Below are 13,579 nucleotides of genomic sequence, written 5' to 3'. Positions count from 1 at the left end.
AAAACCCCCTGGAAATGACATTATTGTTTGGTTTTTAATGATCTTCACTTAAGAAATAACAATGAAACTTTATTTGAACGTCAATTTCAAGAACAATGCAATCCAAAGTGATTTACACAGGACATAAAAGCATTAAGACATACAATAAACTGCAATACAAAAGACACACAGATCTTATGCAGAAAAGGCAACAGTGCTTAATGCTTATGTGAACGCAGTGGTTCCAGTTGTTTGCATGTATCATTGAGCAATTAGCAGTAAGAAGAGAAATGCTGATTCAGAAGGTTTATATGTATGTGAAGGAGGAGAGAGAAAAAAGAGGAGAGAGAAGATGCAAACCTGATTCCAGTCAAAATAAGTTTAACTTTTTGCAAATCTCTACCTTTTTCCAGTCTTAATCTACCTGTTCTATCTGTATGTCTATGTCTAATCTCCTTTCTAACCTACCTGGCTGTTTGCAGGTGAGTCAGGATGGTAAAGCCCTATTGGACGTCCTCCAGAGGCCTTTGAGTCCCGGCAACTCTGAATCGCTCACAGCCACTGCCAATTACTCCAAAGCGGTCAGTATCATTTATTTTGGCAACAGAGGGGCAGCTTTAAGTAGTTTATATTAAAGTGGACCTATCATGCTATATTTTAATAATATAGTGTAGGACCATACCTATATAAGGCATATTTATATATTTCAAAATACCAAACAGATCATGCATTTTAGCCATGCCTCATTTCGCTCAATTTGCACTTTTTTAGCCATGTTTTTGCAAGGGCTGATTCAGTGAGAACAGCACCATCTACAGGCCTGGCATATGTACTACAGCGTCTCCAGCGCTTTCGAACGGCAATGGCCGTGGCTGTCTCCTCCTGATTGGTGGAGTTGGCCCAATAGCCGTAGCGCCACCGTCCTGACGTCAGGACAGTGTTCAAATCTGGATCAGTTTTTATCAGATCCGTTGCAGCCCCTTTTTTAGAGATTTGGGTATGGAGGAAAATAGAGAGGGTTGTGTTTTCTGACACTTGGTGAGTTCCCTGGAACACCGGGGACACATTCATGTATAAAAGACGTACAAAAGTACATTTTGCATGATAGGTCCCCTTTAAATTAAAAGCACAAAAAAAGAAAGACTGTGTTACGTTTGTATGATTCCGCAGGTTCACTGCATCCTGGACGTGGTTCACGAGATTCTCCACCATCAGCGGCGTCTCGAGAATATTTGGCAGCATCGAAAGGTCCGACTGCACCAGAGACTGCAGCTGTGTGTGTTCCAGCAAGACGTCCAGCAGGTACACACACAAACACTCACACACAGCGCACACAGCACAAGCCAGAGGAATAAAAACATGAGGAGTGTGTTAGTGGGAGAGAAGAGGGAATATCTTGTTGCTTTTGGATGTAAACGTTGGTTTCTCCAAAGTGACAGCTTTATAGGAACATCGAAAAACAATATTTATTCATACTATACAACTTAATATTGAACTTTTGAGTTCACTGTAAGGTGTTTGAAAGAGGTTAACTCAACAAGGAGGTTGGAGAATTTAGTCGAAGTGGCGCATGTAATCTTGTTTGTAAGCATGTGATCCAGTAAAAAGACGTGTGTGTCTTTGTGTGTCTGTGATAAACTTTGCTGAGCAGAACCGATGAGAATCACTACAACACGTTCATTCATCTCTGCTGTCCTCTTGCCCCGGTCTAACCGTGTGTAATGTGAAAATTCCTGAGATAAAATACTTGCTGGTAACACTGCTCATATTTCACAGACGGGTTTTTGTTTTTTAAAGGTGTGAGCCCAGATTCCTGGAGATTTTATAGATATTAGTTTGCTCAAAATGATTTATGAAGGGTAGTTATAACGAGCAAACTGGATGCCATCAGTGGGGGAGGAGGAAGTCTTGTTTATTACATTTAGTTCTTTAATGTGATTGTGGGTTTGACAGTAATGCAGTAGGAATGAGGTACAACCAAATAATACCACTGGCATTACTGCAACCTCTGGAATCTCAGTAAAGAGTCCACATGTGCGCTCTCTAGAGACTGTTTCCTCCGAAATTATGAACATAAAGTACAGTAACAAGGACACAGAGTGTATCTAATGCAAAACAGCTGAAACCAAGTCTAGGCAATATCATCTGCAGAGATTCAGCCACTTAGGTTTGAACACCATAGAGAACACATTTACTAGGAAGTAGGATGTTAAGACATGTTTGTGTGTATCTTTGCCATTGCAATGATTGCACCTGGCTAACTTCTTTATTATACCAAAAGACTTGGCACATCGCAAACTCAATGAAGTGAGGTTTTGCAGTAACGACTACATTGAGCAATGGCTAAATGAGTATTATTTAACATTGTATTTTTGTATCCAAAGACTTGTTGATACAGTGTGGAAAAAGCACCTTGATATTGGCAGATGTTTGACCCCTTTGTTTGGCTAATTTTCTGGAGGCTAACCAGTCTAAAGCGTGGTTGACTTGCCATGCAGCAATGTCAACACAGTCTCACGGCATTTCGTGTTATAGTCACGAAATTAATCTATTGATTCGTGTTCACCAACACGATTTCGCAATTTTTTTCGTGTCACACAGAACAATTTTAACAGCAATGTAAATAATAACAAATTAGAAGGAAAAACAGATAAAAAAAAATACAGATTTCAGTATTCTGACTCAGAACGATTTTAGAAGCAATGTATTTCTATTGGTGTATGTTTCGTGCCTGCACCAAATAATATCAAATTAGAAGGAAAAATACAGATTTCAGTATTCTGAGTCTCTTTGCCCCATTTATTTTCCTCGTGGACGGCAACATTTAAAATAAAAGGGATAATAGGCTTTAGGGTAAGATATTGAGTAAGAAAATGTTTTTATGAACCACACAGCTTCTGGTCTTCCAAGACCCGACCGGACAAAAAGACGTGGTGCAGGCACGAAACATACTACCAATAGAAATACATTGCTTTTAAAATCGTTCTGTGTGACACGGAAAAAATGCGAAAATCGTGTTGGTGAACACGAATCAATAGATTAAATTAATTTCGTGACTATAACTCGAAATGACGTGAGACTGGGTTGGCAATGTAGCTAACTAGCTAGCTGTAAGATAGTAAGCTAGCTATCCTGCTAGTTTGCTAATTCCACTATGCTCTAAGCTACACTTACTCCCTTGAGGGTCTCTAGGAAGAGAGAATTAGGGCATTTGACGGTCTACTAAATCCAAAGATGGACGTGCACCATGCTACATTTATATGTGACCCAAGAGAGAGTGTGAGAAAGTGTTACAGAGAGGTAAAAGACAAAGAAAGAAGAAATAAAATGGTGCGTGAAGCAGAGATCGTATCAGTAGGTTATAAATTCATTGAAAACAGAGTTTTGCCAACTGTACTGGTCATGCATCAGTTTCTATGAGACTCCAGGGAGAGACAAAGAGACACACACAGAGGGCGAGGGACGTACGTGGGAAGTGAGACAAGGAGCAAGTGAGAGAGTAAGCTCATAGCAATAGACTATAAATCACTGAGAACAGGGCTTCTCCAACCAGAGTTGTAATGCTACAGGATATATGTGACCCCAGAGAGGAAGAGGCAGAGATGCAGAAGTTAAGGCTGAAAGAGAACATATATGATGTGAAGTTTTATTTGGCAGATTTAGCCTCACATTCAAACAAAGATAGAAGGTAGGATAGGACTGTGTATGTGCTCTGAACTTTCTCTGAACTCTTTGTGGCTGCAGCTGCAATGACTACACTACACTGACGTCATGAATTACAACACGGTTCATCCCTAATCTCGGTTCCCCACTGACAAAGAGATGTCAGTGGGGGAAAAGGTTCTCAGATATTATATACTTTATTACATGACAAAAGGGCCAAAACAGCCACTGGTTTATTCTTTATATACGCATTTTATTTTCTAAGATAATCATATAGTTTTTGTTTATGTTCTTATGTTACTTTAAAAATTATCTGGTAACCACATCTGTCAAATACATGTAGTGAAGTAAGAAATGCCCTCACAGTACATCTAAAATGTGGAGAGTCAAGGTAGCAAACAAAGGAAATAATCTAGAAAAGTACTTCAAAATTGTACAATAAATTACTTGAGTAAAAGCACTTGATGTAGAGATGTATTAATGTGGCCCTAAAAGGATTGTTTATTTGTCCTTTTTTAGGAGTAAATGTTAAGTGTTCTACCTGTTTGTATCCGTGAAATTGGTGTTTTTATGTTTGAGTACTCTTGGAAGAATGACCTTCAAACATCCTTATAAAAAATCAACTCAAACCAAGGACAAATGCTCTGTTTCGCAATATCAACAAAAGTTTTAAAATATATATTGTGTTTGTGCCTTGTGATTGATGTTCTCTAAAAGTAATTTGTTTTTCCTTGGCCCGGGCAACATCCTTCCATTCCTGACAAAAAACCAAAGACAAACTACCCAACCCCTGTTTAGCAAATTAATATAAAGCAAGGGATGGTGCCTGCCAGTCGTCTGGCAATCACATCAATAGAGACATTTGGTCTACAATAGTCTAATGGTACAGACATTCAACATCCTCTCCTTCTCAGCTGCAGTGACCTACATTTCCCACGGTGATCATGGAGGTTTCATCTCCTACATTCATAATTCATGAGGTCTGAGACCATTTTGTACTGCTGATCTGACTGTACACGGTTAGAGCAGAGGGTTCAGCAGGTTGCCTTTAATCCTGAGTGTGTGTTAGGAGGTGATGTAAAGATGATCTTTGTGTTCTCTCTCTTTTCAGGTGATGGACTGGATAGAAAACCACGGCGAAGCTTTCCTCAGCAAACACACTGGTGTTGGGAAATCCCTTCACAGAGCCCGAGCCCTGCAGAAAAGACACGACGACTTTGAAGACGTAGCTCAGGTAAGTCTGTTTGTTTACATTTGATCCAATCCAAGCATCATTTAATAATAAAAGGCCACAATGATCAATACTATAAATCAACAGTTTTTCCTTTTCTGTGCTGCTTTTCTTTGTTTTTGTCATCACACTGCAAACAAAGGGGGATGAGTTGACACTAAACAGGCAACATTTGATTGTTTTATTTTAACAGTAAAGCAGTTACACCTGCAGCTCATGTTTTCAGTACTGACGTTGAATTTCTAAGAGCACACTGTCTGTAAAAAGATGATTAACTTCTTGAGCTCAGGAGTCAGTTCAATTCCATGTGTGAACCCTCATTTACAGTGTCAACATTACACATAAAAGATCTACTTCTACATCGTACAGTTTGAGGGTAGTAGTTTGTTTCTATCAATGTTTATTCACTTGCCTTTCAAACATCTGTTAGCAATCTTCCTTGATTAATCCCAAATTTCCCAAAAAACACCATGCCTGGTGGCGGCAGGAAGCATGAAGACATTTCTCCGCGTAACCATTTATGGTTACAAGTCTTTCCTGACTAATCTGCAGAAGATGTTATCCATTCCTGAATTTCATTACTAAAGTTTATCATGTATGAAACACTAGATTTGGAGCTAGAGTTTTGGTGATGAAGATGAAAACAAAACAAAGAAACATGTTGAAGCTCACATAAGAGATTTCATAACATGTCAGAGGGAATGTGGCTCGTGTGCAAAGTCAATGCTGGTATGAAAATGATTTAAAGGAGAGGTGTCATGCTTTTCCGGTTATTACCCGTCCCCTTGTGTGTTATGAAGGTTTTTATGCATGTAAACGGTCTGCAGAGTCAAAACCCTCAAAGTACACCCTGTAGCGAGTAAAACTCGAACACAGAAAATACCTCCCCAAAACGCCTCGTTGGAGATTTCTAATTTTCCATTGTTTACTTCCTGGGTATCGCTACGTAGGGATACCCAGTAGCCACGCCCAGAGTTATGACGCGATACGGTCATGCGGTACCCGGAACCAAATGGACCAATCCGTGGAGCCGTTACGTTACGTCCGCGGAGCCGTTACGTTTAAGCCCCCCGCTGATTGGTCCAAATTGACCAATCCACGGACTTCCTCACACACAGGCAGCTCTGCTGATTTCTCCTCCCTGGCTGCAGGCTGATAACAGACAGTTGGGATCGCGGCGAAATTCTCTCAGCAGACCCATTCTCACAGCGTTTATCAACCTTTTTCTTACTCAATATCAAGCCACACTTATTGTTTTTACTTCGGATGTGACTTTGTGTGTGCTCAGGATGAGTTTGGCTGTGTTTGGCTGTGTGTCGCTAACAAGGAAACAACACCTCCACGGAGCTCAGCGCGATTCACAACGTCCCGACCAATCAGAGCACACTGTGCTCACAGGGAGGGTGGGGGCTGGAGCTATTGGAGCTACAACGAGCCGTTAAAGGGCAGAGAGTGAAATTCAGTGAATACACGTAGTTTACAGAGATGCTGTATGAGAAACCAATGTGAGTTTGGAAAAATGCACAGTATAAATCTATTTTAGTATACCTCAACAATGGAATTATGAACGGTAGAAATGGCCATGACACCTCTCCTTTAAATAGTGTTATAGTAAAAATAAAAACACAAAATATGAAGCAAACACTAGTGACATTTTTCTGTTGAATATTGAATAGTGCATGGACATGATTATTACAGAACACTTTGTTCTTCATCACTATATACCAAAACTGTCAGTACAGCCTTAAAGAAGCAAGAAGAGGTTATATATCGGCTCATATTCAATGGAAACCTTGAGGGCTTTGAAGTGGATTGGTTGCTGTAGGTGCGTGATGTTCTTCTTTATTGAAGTTGTCAGTTGTCTGGTTTGATTTGTTTTAAAGTCCTCAGATCGCAGACATACAGTATGTGTGTGTTCATCTCAAAGCCTTTCTTTAGAGACTGAATGTTATCATCAAATCTTTACCGTCTCTGCAGCTCCATAATAAGCCTTAACACATGCACACTGCGGATCACCATGGTGTCAAGTTATATTTTCTGCTCTTTTCGTTCCCCATCTTGTTCTCGTCATTTTTATTTTGTCTTTCTTGCCTGCTTAATGGAGCTGATATCCCAACACCTTTCCCCATTTGCCTCAGCCGTTCAATCTATTTTATCCTTGAAGCTTTCTCAACAATTTGCACCACCCTGAGTGCTTTCTAGTCTTGAAAACCCCCTGAATGTGGTTTATTATATCCTCAAATCAAACTAGCAGGGCACTCAGAAGACCTTCGCCAAAGCCAAATGCCCTTTTACTACCATGTTTACAAAAGTCAAAACTAATTTGTGTTCCTCTCCGAGATTTGGATTTTCTCCAATAATCAAATAATGAGTGTAAATCCTATCACCCCAGCCACAAACTGTTCTTTCTGTTGCCGTCTGGCAGACGTTACCGCAGCATCCTGGCAAAAACAAAAAGATTCTGAGACAGTTTCTTCCCGCGGGCAGTGAGACTGTTAAACAATTGAACTGCTGAAACAATTTCAAAACATTAATCTGCTACTTAGTAATATATATCTACTATCTAATATATATCATTCCAATAACTTGTATATAGACTCGTACTGCACTATTCCACATACTCACTTTATTTAGAACTATTTTTCTTTTTGTATTACTTTTACTATCTGTATTATTATTATGTTGCATTGTTGGAGAAGCCTGTGACATAAGATTTTCAACAACATAATTACTCTGTAGCTATGTTAGTTTGACAATAAAGAACCTTGAACCTTGAACCTTGAACCTTGAAGAGTATGTAGCCGCGTAAACTGATGTTTACATTCTGGATTAGGATTAACCTTCATAACATGCTGGATCAGCATTATTTGGGTCAGACGCTCTGCCTCGGTTTCTTCCCATTTTTTCCTCAATTATCTTTTTTTTGCAGTGTTTTGCTGGTAAAATCCCCTCCACTTAGCAATTATACATAACATTAATACATGAGACGCCTTTAAGGAACATGCCAAAAGATGAATATGTAATCATGTTTACCCAAATTAGCTTTGACTTTCTCTTTTACATACAAACACCAAGACATGCTAGGACTTAATGAGTGTGTGTGTAGTGTGTGTATATGGTGAGTTTTTATGAAAATGTAATCCCCATTTACCATCATTACAGCTAGTTTATTTTTAGCTCTCCTCGTCTACATCAGATTAGATGCTTCGCCATTAGATCCGACCAAACATCAAACAGAAAGACCCAAAACTCCTTCACTCTCAATAAAGTCTTCATTCTGCAGCTTCTTCCAACTGCCTTAAATCTTAGTTTCTCTAGGGAGGGTAGACTTTAACTCTTCGAATACCAACATTAAAAGGTTGATAGGGACGGTAGACTGTTAAATGTTGTACTGTACATGAGACGTCAATTCAACAAAAAAGGCTTCTTCTTCCAATGTTACATCTCCGTTTATTTATTATTTTTATATGTATATATTTATTTTAAAATCATTGAATTACATATTTTATATTATTACTGTGCCGGTAATTTGTTCGGTTAATGTACATGTATGTACCTTTCAAGTAATTCATTTATTAATGTCTAAAAAAGTCAGTCTTGGTCTTGTACAGTATATCCAGGTGCCGGGGATGTTTCAGCGTTCCTGTCACCCCCCCCCCCCCTCATGTAATCCTCATGCTAAACCACAGCAGTCATGCATGAAGAGTAATAATCTCTTGTAAATTATAATCTTTATCTCCTGTCTAATCCCTCTGAAATGTGAACCATCCAGACTTTAAGCTTTCTCCCAGACTCATATTCTTGAATAATTGGGATCATAATGCAATATATATTTCTAACTCCAGCACCCAACCCCTGAACCGCCAGTCACACAAAGATATCTCACATGTAATATTTCCTGAAGTAAAATGTTCCCTTGGTAATCTCTCATACTTACACCGAAAGTAATCCAGTTTGTCCTCCTGATGAATGCTACGAGCTTTAACACACAGACTGGATTCAGTCCATTTTTGGTGATAATAGAGGTACAGTAGAAACAGGAAACAACGCCATGTCGATTTACAGAAACTGGATTAACATACATGATCCGACAGTGATTGTGATTTCCTGAAGCAGTGTAATCCCGGTGCAGCTGTGGTGTTTAGGTGTTTAAATTAGATCTGAAAAACCACTGGAGTGACACCAAAAATAGCCCAAAATGGAGAAGTATTATTTTATGTTTTATGATAATAGTGAGAAAAGATTGAGAAAACTTCCAAAAATGTACATCTATGAAGAATAATAAAAACAAGTCACATGATAATGGTAAATAAATATAATGATTGAGAAGGTGACTATTCAGCTTGTAGTGACAATAAGGAAGATGATGATGAGAAATGTGAAAGTCATTACGTTATTTGATTAGATTAGATTTAGATTCATTTTTATTGCACATAGTACAATGAAATGCAATTTACATCCAACCAGAGATTGCAAAGAGTAGATAAAGAGCATGAGGTTACAATAACAAAGTTGTTGCATATGTGTAGCAAGTTACAGATACGTTTTTATAGATATGAAATAAATATTGAGACAAGGTGTACGTTTTGAAGCATATATGGAGAAAACCAAGTATCAAGAATTCTTGCCGGCTATACAATGTATTCGCACAGCTTTACTAGGTAGAAAAACTTGAAAAAAGTAAACGGATTATTACTCATTTGCAGAAACTGGGACTAGTGCATTAACCTGCATCTTGCACTACTGATGCAAATGCATGCATACAAATAAATAATTCCATGACCAAATTATAGAACTTAGCTAATACAGATATTAATCATGTTGGTGTTGCGTTTGTTGCCTATGATGATGTTGATGATGAAGGTCCTTCCTCCTCTTCCCCTCTCAGAACACGTACACTAATGCGGACAAGTTGCTGGAAGCGGCAGAGCAGCTAGCTCAGACCGGAGAGTGCGACCCTGAGGAAATCTACAAGGCCGCGCGGCACCTGGAAGTCCGAATCCAGGACTTTGTCCGCCGGGTGGAACACAGGAAGCTGCTGCTCGACATGTCCGTGTCCTTCCACACACACACCAAGGAGGTGAGACACACACAAACTAAAGAAAGAGACACATTCTCCGACATCTTGTTTCGGCATAAGAGCTCTACCTGAATGAATTATTCATTGTTCATTAAACACAGAGACTCTGATATGTGATAAAGTGTGTAATTGCAGGTTTGAGTCCAAATAGGACAAACTGTTTCCTCTGCTACAATTACACTGTCATGTATTTTACATTAACATAGTTAACATCTTTTTTTATATACAACTAAACAACACCCCACTTTTTCAACCCACCTTAAGATGTGGTAAACTCACCTAGAAGATCTGGAAGAAAAAGTATATATATATTTATATGAATCATTTAGCCATGCCCACATGACATGTTTTAACATTTGGCTTTTCCTTATCTGGGCATTTTTTAAATGGACAAAGTAATAGTGAACAGTCCGTTTCAAGTACAAGATGATAAATAGAAATAATAAGTTCTATAATTCGACCTATATACTGTATACCGTGGTCTGCATTGTATGCATTGTATATGCTAACCTGTGTGTCTGTCTGATTGTCTGTGTGTCCAGCTGTGGTCGTGGATGGAGGAGCTTCAGAAGCAGCTGCTGGATGAGGTTTGCTGTGATTCTGTGGATTCGGTGCAGACTCTGATCCAGCAGTTTCAGCAGCAGCAGACGGCCACACTGGAGGCAACGCTCAATGTGATTAAAGAGGGAGAGGAACTAATGCAGCAGCTCAGGTAAAAACACAATTCATACTTAAAACATCATCAAACTGTTTATTTAATACACCCACTTGTTTAGGTTGAGTATAAGGTCCTCTAGTTTGTCATTTTTTTCTGTATTTCATTTACATAATCTTAGATAAACTTGATATCAATCATTCGAAGTGAAATCTTTGAGTTTTATAGATTTGGCCTTTTTTTAATTTAATCAAATATGAAAACTTATTTACATCATGTTTGAAAAACTCCACTGCCTATAATGTGGGAGGACTTGTTTAAGACCTATATGGTATAATGTATCCCTCTGTCTTTCTCTCCACAGAGACGCAGCCATGTCGACCAATAAGACGCCTCACTGCAGTTCCATCGCTCACATCCAGGGGGTGCTGCAGCAGCTGGACGAGGCTCAGGGTCAGATGGAGGAACTGTTCCACGAACGCAAAATCAAACTGGACATCTTTCTCCAGCTACGCATATTTGAGCAGTATACTATAGAGGTGTGTGTGTGTGTGTGTGTGTGTGTGTGTGTGTGTGTGTGTGTGTGTGTGTGTGTGTGTGTGTGTGTGTGTGTGTGTGTGTGTGTGTGGTGTGTGTGTGTGTGTGTGTGTGTGTGTGTGTGTGTGTGTGTGTGTGTGTGTGTGTGTGAGAGTGTGTGTGTGTGTGTGTGTGTGTGTGTGTTCAACATGAAAGTGGATTCAGACAGGAACTACACTTACTATTCTGACGGAAATACACTGTTGCTTTTCAAAGCACAACTCATTATGAACATCTGAGGAGTTCAACAAAGCTCTGCTTTAGGTCCCCTGAGTTTCTTTTTCTGAGGGCCCTGACAGACCAGGCCGACCTCAAAGAAGTAGCACTGACTAAAGCAGACTTGTATTGCTTCACATCTTCTGTTACGTAAGAAGTGCCCTGGCAAAAAAAATAGTAATTATTAAGAGACTGTTCTTAGTTTATTCTCAGAACACAAACTGAATGTGTCTCGGAAAAAGTAAAGTTTTATTTCACATTGGCCTTTAATGTTCAGTCTTTGCTGGTTTTTGCATGTGGAAAAATAGTTAAAAATGTGTGAAACCACTTATCTGCTTATCTGAGTAACTAGTCAGAGAGCTTTTACTTCTTTCTTACTGCCTACCACTGCCTACATTGTGTAGGTTAACTTTTGTAGCACTTATCTGTGTGGGAGTGTTACATTGTGTAGGTAGGTTAACTGTTTTGTGTTGTAGCACTTGGTGGTAGTGTTACTTGGTATTGCATCGTCTATTGTGATAGTGTTGCAGAGCTCGGAGCTTCCCTCAGTTAACAGTTACCTTGTTAGGAAGCTTATTTTGTGCTACCTGTAGAGTTCCCTATAGAGCCATTATGGAGTTTGACCTGGAAGAATTTTGTGAGGATCCTGACACAGAGCAGCTTTCACATTGCACCAAAGCGCAGCTCTTGTCAGTTGCAGAGCATTATCATATTGATGTCTGTCAACCTCCCGTAAGAAGGATGAAATCAGACTCCAGATAGTCTCTGTCCTCATTGAGCAAGGAGTGTTGCCGAGGGACTCTGATGAATATAGGAAACGGCATGGTAGGAAAACAGAGCAGGAAACCCTGCAAACTCAAGCTGAGCAATCGCTGCATCTACGTGAGCTTGAACTTCAGTTTACTTCAGCAGTCACTGATAGGAGCTAATTAGAGCCAGTTAGAGACAGTTAAAAAAACAATAGTGGCACCCACTGGCTTCTGACTCTTGTTGTGTTGTTAACTATGTCTGTGTGTGTCTACACTTCTTCTGTTCCTGCAGGTCACAGCAGAGTTGGATGCCTGGAACGAGGATCTGTCTCGACAGCTGGGCGACGGCAGCCGATCGGGCGGCAGCAGCGCCAGCAGCACCGGGGGGGGCGGCGCCTCCTCCGGCGGCGCAGAGGAGATCGGCCTGGCAGAGCAGCGGCTCAAACGACACGCCGAGAGGAAGGCAGCCATGAACAATATGACCTACGAAGTGATGCAGCAGGGCCAAGACCTGCACCAGTACATCATGGAGGTCCAGGCTTCAGGTAAAACACACACACACACACACACACACACACACACACACACACACACACACACACACACACACACACACACACACACCACACACGCACACACACACACACACACCTTGCCATTCCCTTTTTTGTTAAGCACTTGAGTTCACACATGGAATCATTATGCATCTTAAGTGTTTCCCAAGTGACAAATCTTAACAGAATAAAATGTCATGCCATGCAGGCAGACCCAATTGCTGTTTACTTTGAACCTTAGATAAACTGTGTTTGGGAGATTTTGTGGCGCTTAACATACACTACAATAAGGCAGTAATATTCTTTTATCGCTTTAAGGGAGGCATTTGCATTCACACTGCGCTTCAGATCCGGTTGCCCGCTGAGCCGGCTCACATCTGGATTTACAGCTGCACACTGTATAATGAAGGAGAGGGAGAGCCTGATGCTTTGGCTGCATTATGAACTGTGATCCCAAAGGAAAGCATGTTGTGTGTAACAGGGAGAGAATTAGGTTACAAAATCGTCACAGCCCAATCCTCTTACTGTGTGTGATGTTTGTGAATACTGTATGTGGAGGTCAGCGCCTCAGTCACACTGCCCCATGGAGTGTTACATCTCTGTCAGCCACACACACACACACACACACACACACACACACACACACACACACACACACACACACACACACACACACACACACACACACACACACACACACACACACACACACACACACACACACACACACACACACTCTTTCTCTATAATCACCAGCCACTGGTGAAATAGGGCATTAATAGTTAAATGGTTTTACAGACTGAGTACAGACACACATATTTCTCTTTTACTCACTGCCTTCAACGTATAAAATATCTAAGTAAAAATAAGATTATA

The 13,579-nt window shown here is 40.2% G+C and overlaps 1 protein-coding gene across 1 annotated transcript in view; it reads left to right on the top strand.

Annotated features, from left to right (window-relative positions):
• Nucleotides 1–13,579, top strand: part of LOC117481054 (kalirin-like) — a 129,857-nt gene that overhangs the window by 46,031 nt on the left and 70,247 nt on the right. The window contains 7 exon segments of the mRNA XM_034128531.1: nt 462–560; nt 1,150–1,281; nt 4,754–4,876; nt 9,762–9,953; nt 10,496–10,665; nt 10,973–11,147; nt 12,442–12,694. Of these exon segments, the coding sequence (XP_033984422.1) occupies nt 462–560; nt 1,150–1,281; nt 4,754–4,876; nt 9,762–9,953; nt 10,496–10,665; nt 10,973–11,147; nt 12,442–12,694 (1,144 nt within the window).

This window comes from Trematomus bernacchii, unplaced genomic scaffold, assembly GCF_902827165.1.
Source record: "Trematomus bernacchii unplaced genomic scaffold, fTreBer1.1, whole genome shotgun sequence".
Lineage (NCBI taxonomy): Eukaryota > Metazoa > Chordata > Actinopteri > Perciformes > Nototheniidae > Trematomus > Trematomus bernacchii.
This window is presented reverse-complemented; position numbering and strand designations above follow the sequence as displayed.